Source organism: Triplophysa rosa, linkage group LG16 (genome assembly GCF_024868665.1).
Source record: "Triplophysa rosa linkage group LG16, Trosa_1v2, whole genome shotgun sequence".
NCBI lineage: Eukaryota > Metazoa > Chordata > Actinopteri > Cypriniformes > Nemacheilidae > Triplophysa > Triplophysa rosa.
In genome coordinates this window covers 15,651,430-15,668,979 of record NC_079905.1, presented here as the reverse complement: position 1 = coordinate 15,668,979, position 17,550 = coordinate 15,651,430, and the positions used below count along the sequence as shown (strand labels likewise).

The following is a 17,550-nucleotide window of genomic DNA, read 5'->3' as shown; positions in this document are numbered from 1 at the left end:
ACCCAAAAATGACAATTTTTTTTCATTTACTCCCCTCCAGACATGTTTTTTTGTTATTCTATAATGTCAAGCTCAGATGTTTAGTTTGTTTTTCCTTTTTAATGGCAATATTTCACTGAAGGTGGAAGATGTTTTGAAGAATGTCAGTAACAGATCAGATCTGCTCGGTTACTGACATTCTTCCAAAGATCTTCCTTTGTGTTTAGTAGGACAAAGAAATGATTACGTGTGTGGAACTGTCTGGAGGAGAATAAATTACAGAATTTTCAATGTGTAAATGAAGAGTTCACATGCAACAGCTCCATACTGTCCGATTTTCTACAAAATTAGCATTTTAATCAGGCTCCTGTTTAGGTAAAAAAAAATTACCTTTAATGGAAACATTTCAGTGAAATGTTGCCATTAAAGGTAAAATAAACTAAACATCAAGCTTGACATATTTTAGAATAACAAAGACACAAACTCATCAAATGTAGTTAAAGGCTGTTCACTGAAAAGAAATGTCACTTATTTCAAACCTGCATTACTTTCTTCTGCAAAACAAGATTTTATTAAAGAATGTTGGTAACTGGCACCCATTCACTGGCATTTGTTTTGTCCATACAATAGAAGGGAATAGGTGCTGTCACCGTGTGGTAACTTTAAAATATCTTGTTCTGCAGAAAAGTCTTGCAGGTTTGAAATGACAAGAGGGTGAGTAAAATATCTGTCCTGTAAACAGTGCTGTTCAATTTGGTCTGCTACCAACAAAGATGGAAACACCTGCAAACAAAGGAAAATGCAGCAGTCCATTTATTCCGAAACCCAGTTTATTGAGAACATTAAATATACATAGCATTAAAGATCTTAAATGCAGTCTGTGTTCTGTCCTCATACTCTGATGTCAGCTGTTCCTGGGCAGGTCAGATGGTGTGAAAAATGTGGGTTTACCTGAGGTTATTACGCCTCAAGTTCAAAGTCAAAATAATGAGGATCAAAGTAATGAATTCTGACATAACCATCCTCTCCTCCACTGCTGTAACTGTGAATGAGAAAAAACCGGAAACATTAATTTTACAATACTGTTAACATTGATAATGTCGCTCAACAGATTTAAGATTCTCACCTCTTTCCATCTGGGTGGAAGGACACACAGTTAATGGGGCCGAAATGTCCCTTCACACGTCCAAACTCTTCTTCATAAGCTGCATGGAAAAACCTAGAAGTGTTAAGAACATCATCAGCCATGGATCAAGATAACAGTATCGACAGTACTATAAACATTTGACTTGCACACATCAGTGAGACACCATATTTGTAAATAAACTACGAGAACACAAAGTTTTACAACCAATAATAACTTCAATTATAACTATAACGGTGCTTTCCAGCAATGCAAAACATTTTTTTGTTAACAGCAAGCAGTGACAACAGGAAATGATTAAATTAAGGAGTATAAAAACACAAATGTAAATAAATTCTTATGTTGTAGCATATGTAATGCATATATGCACAGTAGACAGACATATGTGTAAACAAACTTTTATTCTGGATGCAGTTAATCGTTCCATAAGCCTAAATAATACCATGAAATGTGGTTACGTACAGTAGCGTTACCAACTGAGGAAAAAAATAGAAGGGTCTATAAGATTGTAGTAGAACTGTCAAAGTAATATAAAAAGTATAAAGTCTTGACCCTAATGTCAGCAATCTTCCAATACACGACTTGTGTTAACAAGTCCAACTCTTTAATAACTAAACTTATTTAGTAAATGTACTAAGATTAATAAATTGTTCAATGGTTCACAACTATAATATAAGTGAATAGTTCATAAAAATATTTCAACGTCATTTATCCAGGCCTGGAAATAAAATCACAATTTAATATATTGTATAACTATTACTTTGTTCTGCCAAATACAAAAGAAGATATTTGGAAGAATGTTGGCAACTTTCAAGTTCTGGTACATCATTGACTACCATAGTTAAATGGTAGTCAGAGGTGCCCTAGAACAGTTTGCTTTCCTAAATTCTTCAAAATGTCTCATTTTGTGTTCAACAGAACAAAAAATTATGCAATAATTTTCCTACTATGGTAGTGAACAATGTTCCAGAACTGAAAATGACTCATTCTTCCAAATATCTTCCTTTGTATTTAACAGAAGAAAGAACTTTATAAAGGTTTGGAACAACTTGAGGTTGTGTCAATGGTGACCAAATTTTCATTGTAGGGTGAACTATTCCTTTAAATTACTTTAGCCCCAAAACAGCAACAAGCTTTATAAAGAGAATATTCAAGTACAAGACTTCATTGTAGATTATTTAAGCACGGACACTATAAACACTAACCTGGCCTCGAATTTGCCGATCCTCGTAGAGGTGGTTGTGACTTCCATGGCTTCCTGACCACCTCCCATAACCACCTGAACAAAACAGATAGACAAGAACAACACATGTTAACGTGAAAGCAGACAGAACGACAGAAAATAAACAGAAGCAACAAAAACACCGACACTTACATGATCCATAATAGGCGAGATAGATGATGAATTTACAGGCCGCTCTGTCTTGAAGGTTTTGATGTGCTCAAGTGTCGCGGAGTCAAACAGCTGTGTATCGAAAATAACTTGTATAGATCAATCTAAAGCATGATTTATAATCTCCACAAGACAGCCATTTAAACACAAACCTTAGCAGTACAATCTTTGGAGGCACTGATGACCATTGTGAGATCCACAGATGACTGTATGTCATTGATCTGTTTGGTGTGTTCCTTTGCAGTCTTCAGAATCTCCCCTGACTGAAGCGCACACATATATTTTGACAACCAATTTCTTAATGTATCACCGCACGTAAAGGTCCGAGACACAAACCTTAGCGCTGAACTGTTTGATTTCTCCACTTTCGTGGCCGGCGATCACAAACTCTCCCAGTGGACCCCACACTGCACTCGTGATCTTGGACTCGCTACAGGGTACGGACAGATACGGGTTATTGTCCTCTGCAGGAGAAAACCAAAATCATAATCATGCGATTCATAATATGAAAATAATAGGATATTATGAAATCATAAAACCAACCAATTTGTTGGGGGTCTCGCAGGTCAAAGTAGTTGAGAAAGCACTGGTAACCCATCTGTTTGTCTGTGGAAAACATGATGATGTTTCCACTGAAGTCAAAGCCGCATGTTCTCACCGCTGAGCTGGTCTCCAGCAGAGCTAACTGCTTTCCTGAGGAAGTCATCACACAGATGTCATTCAAGAAGGATTCTATTTAATACTGAAATCTTTTTAAATCATAAAAAGTTACACACAAATGAAAAGGAACTTATTACAAAAAAATTATAAATGAATTGATTAAAAAAAGATAAATTCATTTATTTGAAAAACAAATGTAGGAAAAAATGAATTTTTTCTATGCCAACCTGTCTCACAGTCCCATAGTCTGCAGCTGTTATCGGCGGATCCAGTCAATACGTTCTTGGTGTCCCCTTTGAAATATGTTAAGATAAAGCTTTTTTTAAGCAAATGATTAAATAAGTCAAATAAAAAAAGGGTAGGGTACAACACAGACAGTTTTTAAAAAAGACTTCCAGCATTGCTTTGTTAAACCAGACCCTTCAAAATGAAGATCATGTAGAAAGGATACAGTCAACATCCACACACCAAACGGCACCTGTGTGTCCATTATAGGTGCCTAGTCTTTCTCCATTGACAGAGTACCAAACATTGGTAACCTACAATGACATACACGTGTTAATGACAATTCTAAAACAGACAAGAGAAATCAAGTTTTGTAGCGTTTTTAATGAGTTTATATCACTTACTGTATCTTTGGCTACTGAGAACAATAAGTCCCCCTCTCTGTTGTATTTGATCTGAGTGATGGACCTCTCGTGGCCCTGTAGAAGAATGGGTTTCTAGAGAAAAACCAAAGCTGATGTCATGGTTGGTGTAATATTAAATAATAACACAGTTACACAAAAAGAAAACAATCGCATTGCGCTTTTAAGCAAGACATGACGCACAACAATACAGCAGCAATCCAATAGCTACACATAGTTTATAAATACACATGAGCATTATTTAACGTTAATTTATTTTCATAAAACACAGTATTTGCACCAGTATTCACATCACATATTGTCATTGCACAGGCGGTAGCAATAAATTAATGATTAAACAAAAACAGGCCTGGGCAAATTATCAAAGTTACGTGTAATTTAATAACGTTTTGAGTGTTCTTTCATTCATGTGTTTTCAATAGTTCATCTGTCCGTGCAAATTTAACGTTAAGCAATTGTTAGTTAGCATATTGGCTAACTCTCCAAACGCCCCACGTGTCTACATTTAAACTACTGCAACAATACGTACACGTATACTTACCATAATCGACGTGTTCGTGTAGCCAGAATTATACCGAAATTATATTTTAATCCGTTGTAAAAACTGCAATACGCGGTACGCGTGCTGAACAGCGCCCGGCTAGAAACGGAAGAGAATCCTGCAACTTCCTGTACGGCAGAAAACGGGTCCGGCGAGAAAAACTATTCAAACGTTCCACTAATATTTCATAGATGCTTTTGTTTACAAAAATACAATGATCGAATACTATGTATAATTAGTTTTATATTGTTATTTTAGTGAGCAACGTTAAATCGAGTATTAATTAATGCTATGAACAGCAAACTTTTATAAATAAAAATAAAAGTGTTGGACAAAAATAATACAAGCACATTGTTGCAGAGGTTAATTATTATTTGTGTAGGCCTCTAAACAAATTCGTAGTTAAGGTTGCATGCCGAATCAAGGCTCTTAAGATTTTCAAAAGGGATCCTGGCTGTTTTTTCTCTCTTTATTTTTTGCAACTGTCTCTGCTCCAAAATCTGAAGCATCTGAAAGATGTTCTGATAAATGTACAATACAGACTATTCAAAAGTTATGAATGTATTTGAAGACTTGAAGCTAAAGGCAACACCTTATATAATTAAGATATATCACCTATTTTGCATCTTGTTTATTTACTCAATAACTATTACTCAAAAGTCACTGACTGCAGCTGTAATGTCTCTGAGACTGGTTATTCCCAAGGATTTTTCGCCATTTATTCATCATTGGAGTTTTGGTTCCTTGTCACCTACTTCTGCAAATTCCATTTACTTTTATTAGGATGGTCACTCTTTACACTTATTTTCCTCGTTAGCGATTATTCATGTAAAGCTGCTTTGAAACAATGCAACATTGTAAAAAGCTCTATATAAATAAAATTGAATATATCTAATAAAGGAGCGTTAATGGCCTAAATCACATAAAATGTGTAATAATATTTTAGATGTACACCTTGTTATAAAACATCTTGTAAATCCATAAATCAACATATGGTAGACATCAAAACAAGCACAACACATTTTTATTTTCCTTTTATTTTAATATGCATATAAATGTATACAGGTTGTGGTGAAAAAAAACAAAGTCAACAAAAGTCTTTGGTACCTTTCATATAATGGGAGAGTCATTTTTAGTGATACAAAGATATTTGTGGAAAAAAATTACAAATCAAATCTGTGAATCTCAGAAATATTCAACATAATGGGTCAATTACATGGGTCATGAACATGGATGTACAGTAATTTATGGCGAACACCATATTCTATATCCTCAGGTATTGAAAGGGTACAAAAGCGGTGAAATTGCAAAGTATATTGTCATTTTGCTGAAAAAATTACTTGATTCGAACAATAAAGAATGAAGTAAAATCCACAAGATCAGAAATGTACAGACATCAATGAACCGTAAGTCACTTTGTTGGGATCGGTAGATTCATTTCTCAGCACATGTCAGTACTATGTTTCCATGTTAAACAGAGATGACGTGAACAGAGCTAGAATTGCATAGTGTCTTCAAATCTTCCTGTGTAATCTGAACCAACTAGTCTTTAGATGTATTAACTTACATTTTGACATCAAATAATGCAAACAACCAAGTGATCATTATCTTTTTAAATAACCAAAACAAATAATATCAAAATAATCCACACAACTCAAAATTCCTCAGTGGTCATGATCTCATTTAAGTGCATATTATTAATTAGATGTTGATAGAATGGGTTAAAGGAATGTATCTGCAATACTTATTATATTACCTGATAGAAGAAACACAAAAACAACCTTACGTTTTTTGCAATCTTTAAACGCCACTAGAATTACGCTAGAATATATATGCGTGACAACTTCTAAAAGAAGAAGCTTTAAGTCAACAAAATGTTAACTCTGAGCAGTGAAGATGAAAATATATTCATACATTCTTCTTCTGGTTCAAATGTTATGCAAGATTTAACCAAAGAAAATGTCGGTGAATGAAAACACAGATTTTAACTTAAGGCGATAATAAAATAAAATATTGCAAGTCATAAACAAATGCTGTATATGGCAAAGCTTTTTCTTTTATTAATATTCAGCCATGTGTCTGTCAAGATCCGTTTCTCAGCCAATCCCAAAAAAGAAGGCTAACAATCACACCTAGTAGCATTTAGTGGACAAACACAGCAACACAGTAGCAACATTCCATGCCCCTAGTAACACAAACAAGAAACTCAAGAATCTCTGTGGGAGCAGGGTGGAGAAGTCACATAAAAACCAAAGAGTAAAAACGCAGCATAGGAATCATGTAGAAGGCACAATCTTCCCTGACACCATGAAAACCCCCAGGAACCGTGGGAGGAGACGTAGTCAACACCTCACAGACTGCCGAAGATGATGGGAAGGATTGAGTGTGTCCTCAATCCTGGGCTGAGCAAACCTCTCTGTGACTTTCAACCTCCAGATCTGGAGCACAGTGGCATGCCTGACTACAAGCGGTTTGTGGAGTCTCTGCTTCTGAGCTGCTCTGATGGACAGGACTGCCCTCCTTTGAGTCAACAGCCTCTTGTTGTGACCCCGCCTCTGTTTCTGGCCTGCTCTCTGGGGTTGTAGTCCCCTCCGGGACACCCTGAACTTTCTTACTCAGCTCATTGCGCTCTATTTGTAAGGCCCGACAGAGCTTTTCCAACCGCTGCACTTTCACCTGCAGGCTTTCAAACTCCTTATCTCGTAGTGTTTTCTAAAGCAGGCACAAGGAGAGACGATGTAAAACGTTAAGCTATCAGACAGAAGCATAACAGAAAGCTAATCGGCTTAAAAATGTGAACATTTAAAGCTGGTACAATAAAAATAAAAGTGAGTACAATTAAAGCTAAGGGCTAAAATACAATAATCACCTCTTCTGCCATCTCCAGCAGTGCTTTGTTACTGCTCTCCCATCGTGATCTGTACATTGTTGTTTCCTTCTCCAGCTTCTTAATCTTCTTCGTCATCTATAAAACAACAAATGAAAAAACTGAGTTCAGTCTATACTTTATTTTTATTGACATTAATTAGTGTCTATGCGCAAAGTCTGACTATTTACTAAACATTACTTTACCTTTTCCATCTCCTGTTTGAATGTCGTGAACACTTCGTTGCTTTTGGAAAGCGTGTTTTGAAACTCTTCAAATTTCTCTGTATACAGAGATAGCTGGAAAAGATGAAATAAAGACAGCTTAGATTTATTTGACCTTTGATGTGTACAAGGCAAATCACACCTGCACTAAGGTAACAATTACATTTTCTTAAATGTGTAATTTTTATTTATTGACAGAAACGCAATATAATATACATAACTATGTCTTCAGAGGGCCCTGCAAAATGAAGCGTTATGTTATAGACTGCGGGTCCCCTTGCATTGGATTTGCTACGTTGTTTCTACAGTAGCCCTAAATTGACCAACTGCTATATACTAAATAAGTCTTCTCCTTCGGCAAAGAAGCGAAAACGTGAGGACATTTTAGTCCTTTGTCAGCCACAGTAGTGCTTCAAAAAGGAGGGGCAAATGTTGGAGTGAGCCGTTGGTTGCAATTCACAACCTCACCGCTAGATGCCGCTAAATTCCATAAACTGGACCTTTAAGTATTCTCACCTGTTGTTTCAGATGAACTTCTTGCTGTTTCATGAGCTCACACATTCTATGAGACTCAGCAGCCTCTTTCAGGAGCTGGAAGAGAAAAGAAAATCTTAATTAGCAATTGAAACCTCCTTTCAACGAGTTGAACCAACTTATCTGCATGGATTCACAGTATATATATATATCATATACAGTACATCCATCCACTCAGAATGACCAGAATTTCTGAATTCAGCTGATCACAAACAAAATAACGATCTGAAAACTCACAAAGTCTTTCTCCTTCTGGTGGCGTTCCTCCGAGTCTTTGAGCAGAGCTTGCGCCTGGTGAAGCTTTGCATCCACCAGCTGCTGCTGCAGGTCCTTGTGTTTGAACACTTTGTCAATATGCTGGGAGAAAAGAAACGGGTTTAATTCCAGCTTTAACTCTCATCTTCAGTTCTCTTATCCTCTGACCTCTCACCTCCTCTCTGAGCTCATACTGTTCAATCAGCTTCTTCAGCTTGTCAGCCAGCTCCATGTTCTCCTGTCTCAGGTTGGCATTCCGTTCATTGTGCTGCTCCATCTGGGCCTGGATGTCATTCAGTGTCACCTGGAAGTGTGACGTCACTTCCTTCCTTTTCTCTTCCTCTAGTCGGGCACGTTGCACACCGTCCTCCTGCCAGGCAGAACAAACAAGTGTTACAAAACAAGTGTACTGAGGGTCTGAAGACCTACACATTTGAATGCCTTTTAAGAGGGTTTCACAAAACGTTACACACTGAATTCATAAAAGCCCGAGTGAGATTACTGCACCTTAAGTGTGCGGTTGTGTCTCTGCAGCTCTCGGCAGAGGCTCTCCAGCTTGCTGCGGGCCAGGATGGCCCTGCTGTGTTCATTTCGTAAGTAGTCCTTCTCCTGAATGAGCTGCGTCTGCTTTTTCTGCAGGACTTTCATCTGTTTCTGAGCGTTGCGATGCTCCTCTAGCTAAAGCAAATGAAACAGAAGCATTAGTACAATTTGAAGAGCTGAAATTCAATAAAATAAAATACAACAGCTGATACAACAACAATGAAATCTTGTGATTCTCTATTCCAATTTTGATTCATAGACTAATAATAAAACGGGCAACTGACTTCATAGCACAAACAAATTTATAAAGTATTAAGGCTGACTTTGTTTTCAAACATATGGAGGCCCATAAAAGCCATAAATTATGAAAAAAATTATTGTAGCACAGCAATTACTTAACATATAATTTACAGCGTGTACCGTGTGTAGTGTACAACACTACTTTACTGTCGACATGAGGATTACGGATTTATATTTATGAACAAGTGAAATATAGTGTTTTTGGCACCATGCTTTGAAAGATGTCGATTATGTCAAAACTGGAAGACTTTTAATGTGGGAATTTCCTGCCAAAGTGTTTGCCAAATTCTGTGGGATAAATCAGCAGTACATTCACTTCAAGCACTAAGCAAAACCATAATAGAAAAATGTACCGAATAAAACTATTTTGAAATAAAAACATGCACTTGCATTGTGCAGTTGGCTATATGTCAGCTCTAATATAGTTTGTGTGTCCTATCCTTTAATAACAGCCTTGTCTATTACTGCAAGAATGGGCCAAGTTGGCCAACACGTTCAACTAGCCAATATGTGAAGTCAACATGTTCCTTTTATACACAAAAGTTTTGCCATTTGTTGATCGAACCCTATTGAACCTTTACATTTATTCCATATAAAGACTGCCAGCTGCTATATCCAACATTGTAACCGCTTTGCTCAATGTCTCTTTTTTGAGCGTTCTAGCACTAGTGTTTATACAACCCATAATGACAGATTTGTGTTCATATAATAATGTCTTACCAGCTCAGCATACTTCTTGCAGAGACCAGCTAGTTTCTCTTCTGGCGTGCTGAGAGTGTTAAGGGTCTGCATTAGGAGAGTTATTTCCTTGCCTACAATACAAAAGTAAAACATTTCAGGCTAAGATATATTACGATATCAGATCCACAGATTTCACGTGATGTACCTAGGGGCTGTGACGGTGGCAGTTTTTTACCACCGCGGTGGTAATGGACAAATCAACCGTGGTGGTGCAGTGGTTGGGAAATATATATTATTTATATAAATATTATTTATATTATAAAATTTGCGTGTAGCAACCACATGACGAGTGGAAAAGAAGTACAGACCTTATTTAAATACTTGAAATTGAAATATGATATCTGAAATAAATGAGGATGAAACATCCGTCCATGTTTAATGCGCTCAAACCCGAAGACTCGGGAGGTGAACTAATCAATTCTCTTTCCGGCTCTGACTGCATTGGTTTAGCTTACTTTGTTGTCACGTGATGAATGAACGACTCAAACCCGAAGACTCGAGAGGTGAACTAATCAATTCTCTTTCTGGCTCTGACTTCATTGGTTTAGCTTACGAAGCTGTCACGTTTTGAATGAACGAGTCAAACCCGAGGACTTGTCAGATAAGAGGTGAGGTGAGCTAATCATAGACTAAAGACCCAGGTAAACAATGAATTAATCTTTTCTGTTTCTTATAGCATTATAGCTTTGTATTGTTTGTAATGTGATCAACGTTTGCATAAGTAGTAGATGTGTTAGGAAGGTAACATGTAACATTTTAATTATATTTTGCTACAATGAACGAAATGAACGATATGACTCGAAAAAAAGATTCGTTCATTTTGCTGAACGAGACTCAAAGGTCCGAGTCAGTAAAATGATCCGAACTTCCCATCACTAAAATGCAGCAAGGAGTGAAGTGTTGACGGCAAAATTAAAAAATACCTTTAAGTCATTACATAGAAAATAGAATATATATGATGACCTCTGGTGGTTGTGTTAAGGTATTAACGTTAAAACACAACACATCATTCTAGCCAGAATAAATTAAATAAATAATAGAAAATAGATGAAACTGGCTTTTACTTGACTTAATTTTATTCCATTACGAACATCATTTTCATCTTGTGTTTATTATGGGAAATAAGATGCAGTTGTTTATATGTAGAAAGCACACTGACCCAGTCCTTTTACTTTCTTCTTCTCCTGAACCTTTTTCTGGTCTTTATCCACACATCCATTAACATTCAGTTTGCTCTCCTCTTGCTTGCCATTCTCCCTTTCAGACAATCCATTAACATCAACACCGTCAGGTTGACCATTAGTCACCGCTGTGTCCTCACTGGCACCATCCTCATGGCAGTAAGTGCTGAGGATGTCCTCCAGCTGTCTGCTCAGTTCCTCCGCCATGTCGCAGGAGGCAGAAGGTGCTCCAGCCTCCTTTACTAAACATGAGACAGAATTAAACTTATTAGTGCCAGACATGTGAGAAAAAACACACTAAGATAGTACGTTCAGACCCACTATCATTTTCATACAAATCTGCCAGTTTCCTTGTTTGTTGACTTACAGCTTTCACCTGTTTGGATGCTGTCTGGCTGTGGTTCAGATTCTTTGCTCTTGGTCACATCAGGAGCAGCTGTGTTCTCCTCAGTATCATCTGCACTGCTGTCAGCTACTGGATCCTCCATCTCTCTCCTCTGCATTGCTGATCTGTAAATACAAACGGAGTCACCTCTGAACACAAGTAAATGCTTTTCAAACATGCGTTTTCACTTAATAACAGCTTACCATTTCCCCTTAAAAACGTACACAGCACATTTTAATTGTGTATTGCATATGAGATCAAACAAGCAAGCCAGAAAGTAATTTACTTAAAAGTTCATTACACGTCAAAATATAGGCGATAAGCACATAACCTATTTAGGAAGTAAACGATTGCCAACCAGTGATTATAACGGCTTCTAGAAACTCCAGTCAGCTATGCACCTGCTTTAACAACTGACAAGCATACAAAAACAGAGACAACAAGTTACTTTAACGAACTTTGCAAACAAATAAACAAAATAAAGCTAAATTAAGAGCTGTCGTTGTATCTCGCTCGACCAGATTAGCAGTCAATGCTAACCAGACGCACAGCAAGCGTCTACGGGCGATGCGCAGTGTTGCAGGTTCACATAACGTTCACGAGAGATGTTGTGATATAAGGTAATAGTATTTCAATAATACCAGTATCTCAGTTTGGTCCAAGAAAGCACTTCAAGTGTTTGTGAGCACTCTTTTCCCTTCCAACTGCTGTTTCCAACAGATCCCGGAAACGCCTGATAACACTCGCAGATGATTGGTCGAGTCGTGTCGAACTTCCGGTGTGTGACGCGAGTGGTGGGAAAACACCCGCCAAAGCAAAAGACTTCGATCTTTAATGTTGCATGTATTTAAATTGATTTCTTATATGTAATTATCTGGTTTGTGATTGGTATTCGTGCCGCCATTTTTACTTTTCAGAATAATTAATATAACATATAAAAATATAAACGTTACTGAAAACAAAAAAATCAAACCCTTTCAAAAAGTTAGGGCTGGGGAGTAACGAAATACATGTAACTTAGTTACGTATTTAAAATACAAAATTTGAGTAACTGCATTTCATTACAGTTACTTTTTAAATGGTGGTAATCAAATTACAGTTACATCCGAAAAGTATTTTAGATTACCAAAGTGATTACTTGGAATTTCATTGGCATTTATCTTATTTAAACTTTATATCAACTGTAACGGGCAATGAATGTAAACAGCAATCAGTGATTCTCTGACTCTGACATTCTGCAAAAGCATCCCAAACTACAGTTCTGCTCATTTTCATGCCCCTCGCAGAATATGCAAAATTGGAATAATTTTAAAGAGCTGGTTTCATGAATCTCATAAAATTGCCGGCATTGCAGTGTGTAACGTAGCTTTCCTTCAATTTTAACGATCTGCAAAGTTGTTAAGCCAAAAAGTCCATGATAAATTGGCTTCCAAAGTAAGGAGTCGACTCCGAACCGCCCAAACAAATCGTTAGGCTTCTGAATCTTTTCAAGTGGTGCGAGTGTAACGTCTATACGTCACAGTGTAACGCATCAGCACAATCCCCGCCTTCCCGCGAAACAGGAACACTCTGACCTGCCCACTAGCACTTCAGGTAGTGTTGCGTATACAACATGTCGAGGAGACGCTGTGTTTTGTGCTGTGAACGCAAATGTACTTTGTTTTCGCTGCCAAAGGATGACGATGTGAAGGATCGGTGGTTAAATTGTATTTTTTCCACGATACCACTGCAGTACAATTCCAACCTTGTGTTATGTGCTCGTCATTTTACCGACGACTGCTTCTCAAATTTTGGCGAGTTCAACGCGGGATTTGCCAGCCGCTTGACCCTGAAAGATAAGTCAATACCAACTTTATTTGGACTAACAAGCGTCTCAGAACCACAAGCTGTAAGTACGTTATGTGTACATGTTAAATTGAGGGCTTACAATAAGTAATTGTGCTAATCCGTGTTGTATATGTAGTACAGCTGTAGGTTTCCAGGTAAACAGCGTGTAACAGTGTTACAGTTTTAATAATCCAACTCTTACCTAATAATGTGGCGGTTATTGTAGACTGTTGTCGTTCTACATGTCGTAGTATTGTACAAACTGTATCCCTTTATCGTTTAGTCACGGTAGCACTTTGCTAACGTGTCTCACATTTTGGTTTTGTCAAGTGTGCAAAGTTTAGCTGTGGTCACGATTCACTTGAATAAGTGTCAAACAAAACGGTTTGCTTGTCATTATTTTAAAAACGGACTGCAGCACTATATAGTTTTATTATGGAAAGGAAGCTCTCGCTAACTTGCTCAGTTACTCCTCTCTGTATAATCAAAGTAATGATCAACTTTTGGATAGAGCCGTTGTTGTTCTTCGACATCGATGACGAAAAAGGTCAATAGAAAACAATAGTCTGAATGGTTTATGAAGATAGATGGAGTACTTGCGATTATTAAAAACCACATGTTATATTATGTTTAGTTACTTTGTGGTTGTTACATGTTTTACATTGTCCCTTTATTTTAGAGTACATCGCAACAAAGCAAGTCCTCAAGTACAGGCACATCTGTGGAGGTGGAATGTCAGACTGACACTCCACAAACTGTGTCAGTGGCAACACAAACTGTTATGTTGCCCAGTATTTCTGTCGGAACTCAGCTTTCCATGTCTACACTAAGAGACACACACAGTAGGAGGAAAGGTTTGTTAAATAGATTAATAATCTAGTTTTATGTTCACTCTTAATAAATATAAAAACTTATCAAGTATTAACTGTATATTTAATGTTTTCTGTTTACAGGTTCACAAGTAACTGTAAACTGTGCAAGTGTAGGAACAATAACCACTGCAATTTGCTATGACGTGCCGTTTTCATCAACACCTATAAAGGCTCCTGGTTATAGACCAACCAAAAGACTTCGCCTTGATCTGGTGGAGGAGGAGGAGGAAGGGTGTACCAGAGAACCTGACGACTCAATTTACAATCCAGGCGACTCTACAGTTTCAGAGATATCTGAAATATCGTAAGTAAAACAAATATGCTTTGTTTTATATGAGTTTAAAATGTTTTTGTAAAGATTGAAGATGTTCTTTTTTATGACAGGTTAATTCAAAGCAACTTATATGGAGATAAAAAATACATTGTTTTTGAAACCTGTCTGCACGAGCTGTTTTCCACCTGTCCAATATGCATGTCGAAATCTGATGTGAAGGTACACCGGATGGGTACATACGTGGCGTTCAACCAGCTTTGCCACAAGTGCAGTTACAACAGGCATTGGCAGAGCCAACCCATTGTCAGTAGCACGCCTGTGGGAAACCTTCTGTTATCTGCAGCCACATATTTATCAGGAGGATCATTCTTGCAAGTACAAAAGGTATGTATGAAAGTTATAAAAAAGTCAATCATCATTATTTCTATATTTATCTAAATTTCATACTTTATCTTTTACAGATTTTCAAGGCAATGCAGATGCAAATGTTTACATATGGGACATTCCGAAGACATTGTAGGAACTATGTAGAGCCCGCCATAGTACACAAATGGAAAAAAACCCAAAAAGATATTTTCCAGAAGTTCAAACAGTCTGGAAAGATTGCCCTTGCCGGAGATATGCGTGCAGACTCACCAGGTAATCTTTTTTCACATGACTGGGAAATTCATTTTGTGAATTGATTGTGAACACATAATGGTCTTATAAGTTATTTGTAGGACATTCTGCCAAATATGGATCATACACAGTCATGCATACAGAAAGCAACATTATTGTGGACATGCAGCTTGTTCAGGTATGTTACTCTTTATAAAATAAGTCATTAGTTCCTGTTCATAAGTGTTGATATATTTTGGTCTCTAAAAATATAAGTTGCTATTTTGCATATATAGAGTAATGAAGTTGGTGGAAGCTACAACATGGAGAAAGAAGGCCTAAAAAGATGTCTGGATCGTCTGGAGTCTGAGGGTTTAACAGTGGACTACATTGTGACTGACCGTCACCAACAGATCCAGAAATACTTGAGGGAACGCAAAATAACGCAGTTCTACGATGTGTGGCATTTCGAAAAAGGTGATTGTTATTCCTTCTGAATGAAATTATGTTGTTGTTATTAAGACATGTTTATTTGTTTTATGACTAACCACTTAACTTCTGTTATTCAGGACTGTATAAGAAGTTAGACAAACTGTCAAAAAACAAGGACTGCGAGGTATTGGGGAAGTGGATTCGTAGCATAAGGAACCACGTTTACTGGAGCGCCACTTCATCAAAATCTGGAACAGAGAAGGTGGCTAAGTGGACATCGCTTATTAATCACATTCAGAATGTTCATGTACACAAAAATCCCATCTTCCCAAAATGTGCACATCCAGATCTTGAATCCAAGGACAGAAAGAAATGGTTTCAATCAGGTATTTTTACACATCAATTGTATTTTATAAAAAATGAGTAATGTATTTTAATGCCACTACTCCTCAAGTAATACTTTTTGAATGCATTCAGTAGTATACCTATTGAAGAATGTATTTTACAATACTTCAATTTCATGACAACACAGGGTCACTGGCCATCCACAAGGTAGAGAAAATACTCCGCAACAAAAGGGTTCTTAAAGATGTTGAGAAGCTGAGTCATCACTATCAAACGTCGTCATTGGAGGCTTTTCACAGCCTGATGTTGAGGTTCACGCCGAAAAACGTTGTGTTCCCTTTCATGGGAATGTTGTGCCGGTAATAATCAGTAATACACAAATATTTTAAAAGCAACCGAACCTATTATGCAACTTCAAATTTGTGAGCCTATATGTTCTTGCAGACAGTACCTGGCAGTATTCCATCATAACGAGAACGCTAATCGAAAACAAGCTACAACTTCTACTGGGAAGGCTGTCTACAGAGTAGTGTTTCCCAGGTCCAAAAGAGGTAAAAGCACTGCAAGGCCAGTAAAAACAGATGCTACATTCAGTAAGTTATAATAGTTTTATCTCTTTATTATGAAACTGTGTCATTAACACAATATATTTAAACGGATATAAATAAAAAATTAAACTCTCATGTTTTGTTTTTCAGAATATGTAGAAGACCTGCTGAGGCTCATCTTTGAGGAGGTGGTTGTAGACCCCAGTCCCTTTGTTGAGGAGTTAAAAGCAATCCCCATTCCCATGTCCATTGCTTCTCAATTTGAGAGACCATCTAGGGAGGAAACAATTGCCCGCCATGTCTCCCGATTTAGTCGAGAGGCGGTCGAAAGCCCACATACTGGCCAGCCAGATCAGGACACTCCAAGCGTATCCGGGCTACAACACATGAAGGAATGACTACCATCACATGCCGACCTAAGTAGCCCCAACACCAGCTAACAAAGCTGCGATAAGCCACATGACGGAACTGCCTATAACACATGGAAGACAGAATGTTAGACACACATGTATATTATAATATCATATTTGCATACTGTTGTACAGTGAAATACTGATTGTTTACATAAAGTATTTTTTACATATGTCACGAGTCATTCTATTTGTCCAAAGTATTACATTGTTTTTAAATTTATATTAAGTAAAACAAACTTACTTCTCTCTTGTCCTGCGCTGTAATGGACCATAGTCACTTCTATATATGTTATGAATGTTCTGCAAGGTATATGGATTAAGACAGTTGGCTTCAAAGCCTGGATGTTGTGTCATGAATATTGGAGGCACGGGAATTTCTTTAATTCCTTTTACAACCTATTAAGGAAAAAGATTTATTAAATGATGATGATAATAATACATATTATGGTATCAAAATATTTTTGGGAAATACTACATAAAACTTGCTATTCTAAATACTGTGAAGTGAAATTAACATAAACCGTCAAACAAATACAGGAAGTTATTACTCTAACTTACCTGTCATACTTCTTGACAGCACAGGTTTTCAGCCTCACTGCGCATTTTAACGCAGTTACCACACGTGCACCTCAAATAAGTACAAAATGCAATTACATTGATGTCACATCACGTCATTCACAACAAAGTTTAACTTACCACTGCGAAACGTCTTGATCAAGTGGTGCTAGTGATGGAGTTTCAGGTTGATCAACTGCATCGGTATCATCCTCGGACTCGGGCTCGAATTGATATGGTAATACTGATGCCATGTATACACTTACAGCGTCTTTGTTTACAAAAACCTTCCTG

At 37.3% G+C, this 17,550-nt stretch overlaps 3 protein-coding genes across 5 annotated transcripts; 1 reads left to right on the top strand and 2 right to left on the bottom strand.

Moving 5' to 3' along the window:
• Positions 1 to 793: 793 nt before the first annotated feature.
• Positions 794 to 4,497, bottom strand: eif3i (eukaryotic translation initiation factor 3, subunit I). Its single transcript, XM_057354982.1, has 11 exons — positions 4,365 to 4,497; positions 3,806 to 3,898; positions 3,628 to 3,715; positions 3,404 to 3,469; positions 3,060 to 3,209; positions 2,853 to 2,980; positions 2,669 to 2,779; positions 2,499 to 2,588; positions 2,329 to 2,402; positions 1,106 to 1,198; positions 794 to 1,021 (listed from the first exon to the last, which is right to left on the bottom strand). The coding sequence occupies exons 1-11, from the start codon at positions 4,365 to 4,367 to the stop codon at positions 940 to 942; spliced, it is 978 nt and encodes a 325-aa protein (XP_057210965.1). The 5' UTR covers positions 4,368 to 4,497; the 3' UTR covers positions 794 to 939.
• Positions 4,498 to 5,391: 894 nt separating this feature from the next.
• txlna (taxilin alpha) lies at positions 5,392 to 12,150 on the bottom strand. 3 transcript variants are annotated; one of them, XM_057354626.1, is made up of 12 exons: positions 12,035 to 12,140; positions 11,752 to 11,806; positions 11,376 to 11,518; positions 10,987 to 11,250; positions 9,807 to 9,898; positions 8,751 to 8,921; positions 8,419 to 8,613; positions 8,226 to 8,345; positions 7,971 to 8,045; positions 7,437 to 7,529; positions 7,234 to 7,329; positions 5,392 to 7,076 (listed from the first exon to the last, which is right to left on the bottom strand). In XM_057354626.1, exons 3-12 carry the CDS (start codon positions 11,509 to 11,511, stop codon positions 6,756 to 6,758), a joined length of 1,563 nt encoding a protein of 520 aa, XP_057210609.1. In that variant the 5' UTR covers positions 11,512 to 11,518; positions 11,752 to 11,806; positions 12,035 to 12,140; the 3' UTR covers positions 5,392 to 6,755. The 3 variants fall into 3 exon arrangements, with proteins under 3 accessions (XP_057210609.1, XP_057210611.1, XP_057210610.1); XM_057354628.1 differs by having other exon boundaries at positions 11,385 to 11,518; XM_057354627.1 differs by lacking the exon at positions 11,752 to 11,806 and having other exon boundaries at positions 12,035 to 12,150.
• Positions 12,151 to 15,890: 3,740 nt separating this feature from the next.
• LOC130566949 (uncharacterized) lies at positions 15,891 to 16,754 on the top strand. The gene is made up of 3 exons (XM_057354783.1): positions 15,891 to 16,099; positions 16,185 to 16,333; positions 16,439 to 16,754. Exons 1-3 carry the CDS (start codon positions 15,891 to 15,893, stop codon positions 16,684 to 16,686), a joined length of 606 nt encoding a protein of 201 aa, XP_057210766.1. The 3' UTR covers positions 16,687 to 16,754.
• The last annotated feature ends 796 nt before the right edge of the window (positions 16,755 to 17,550 follow it).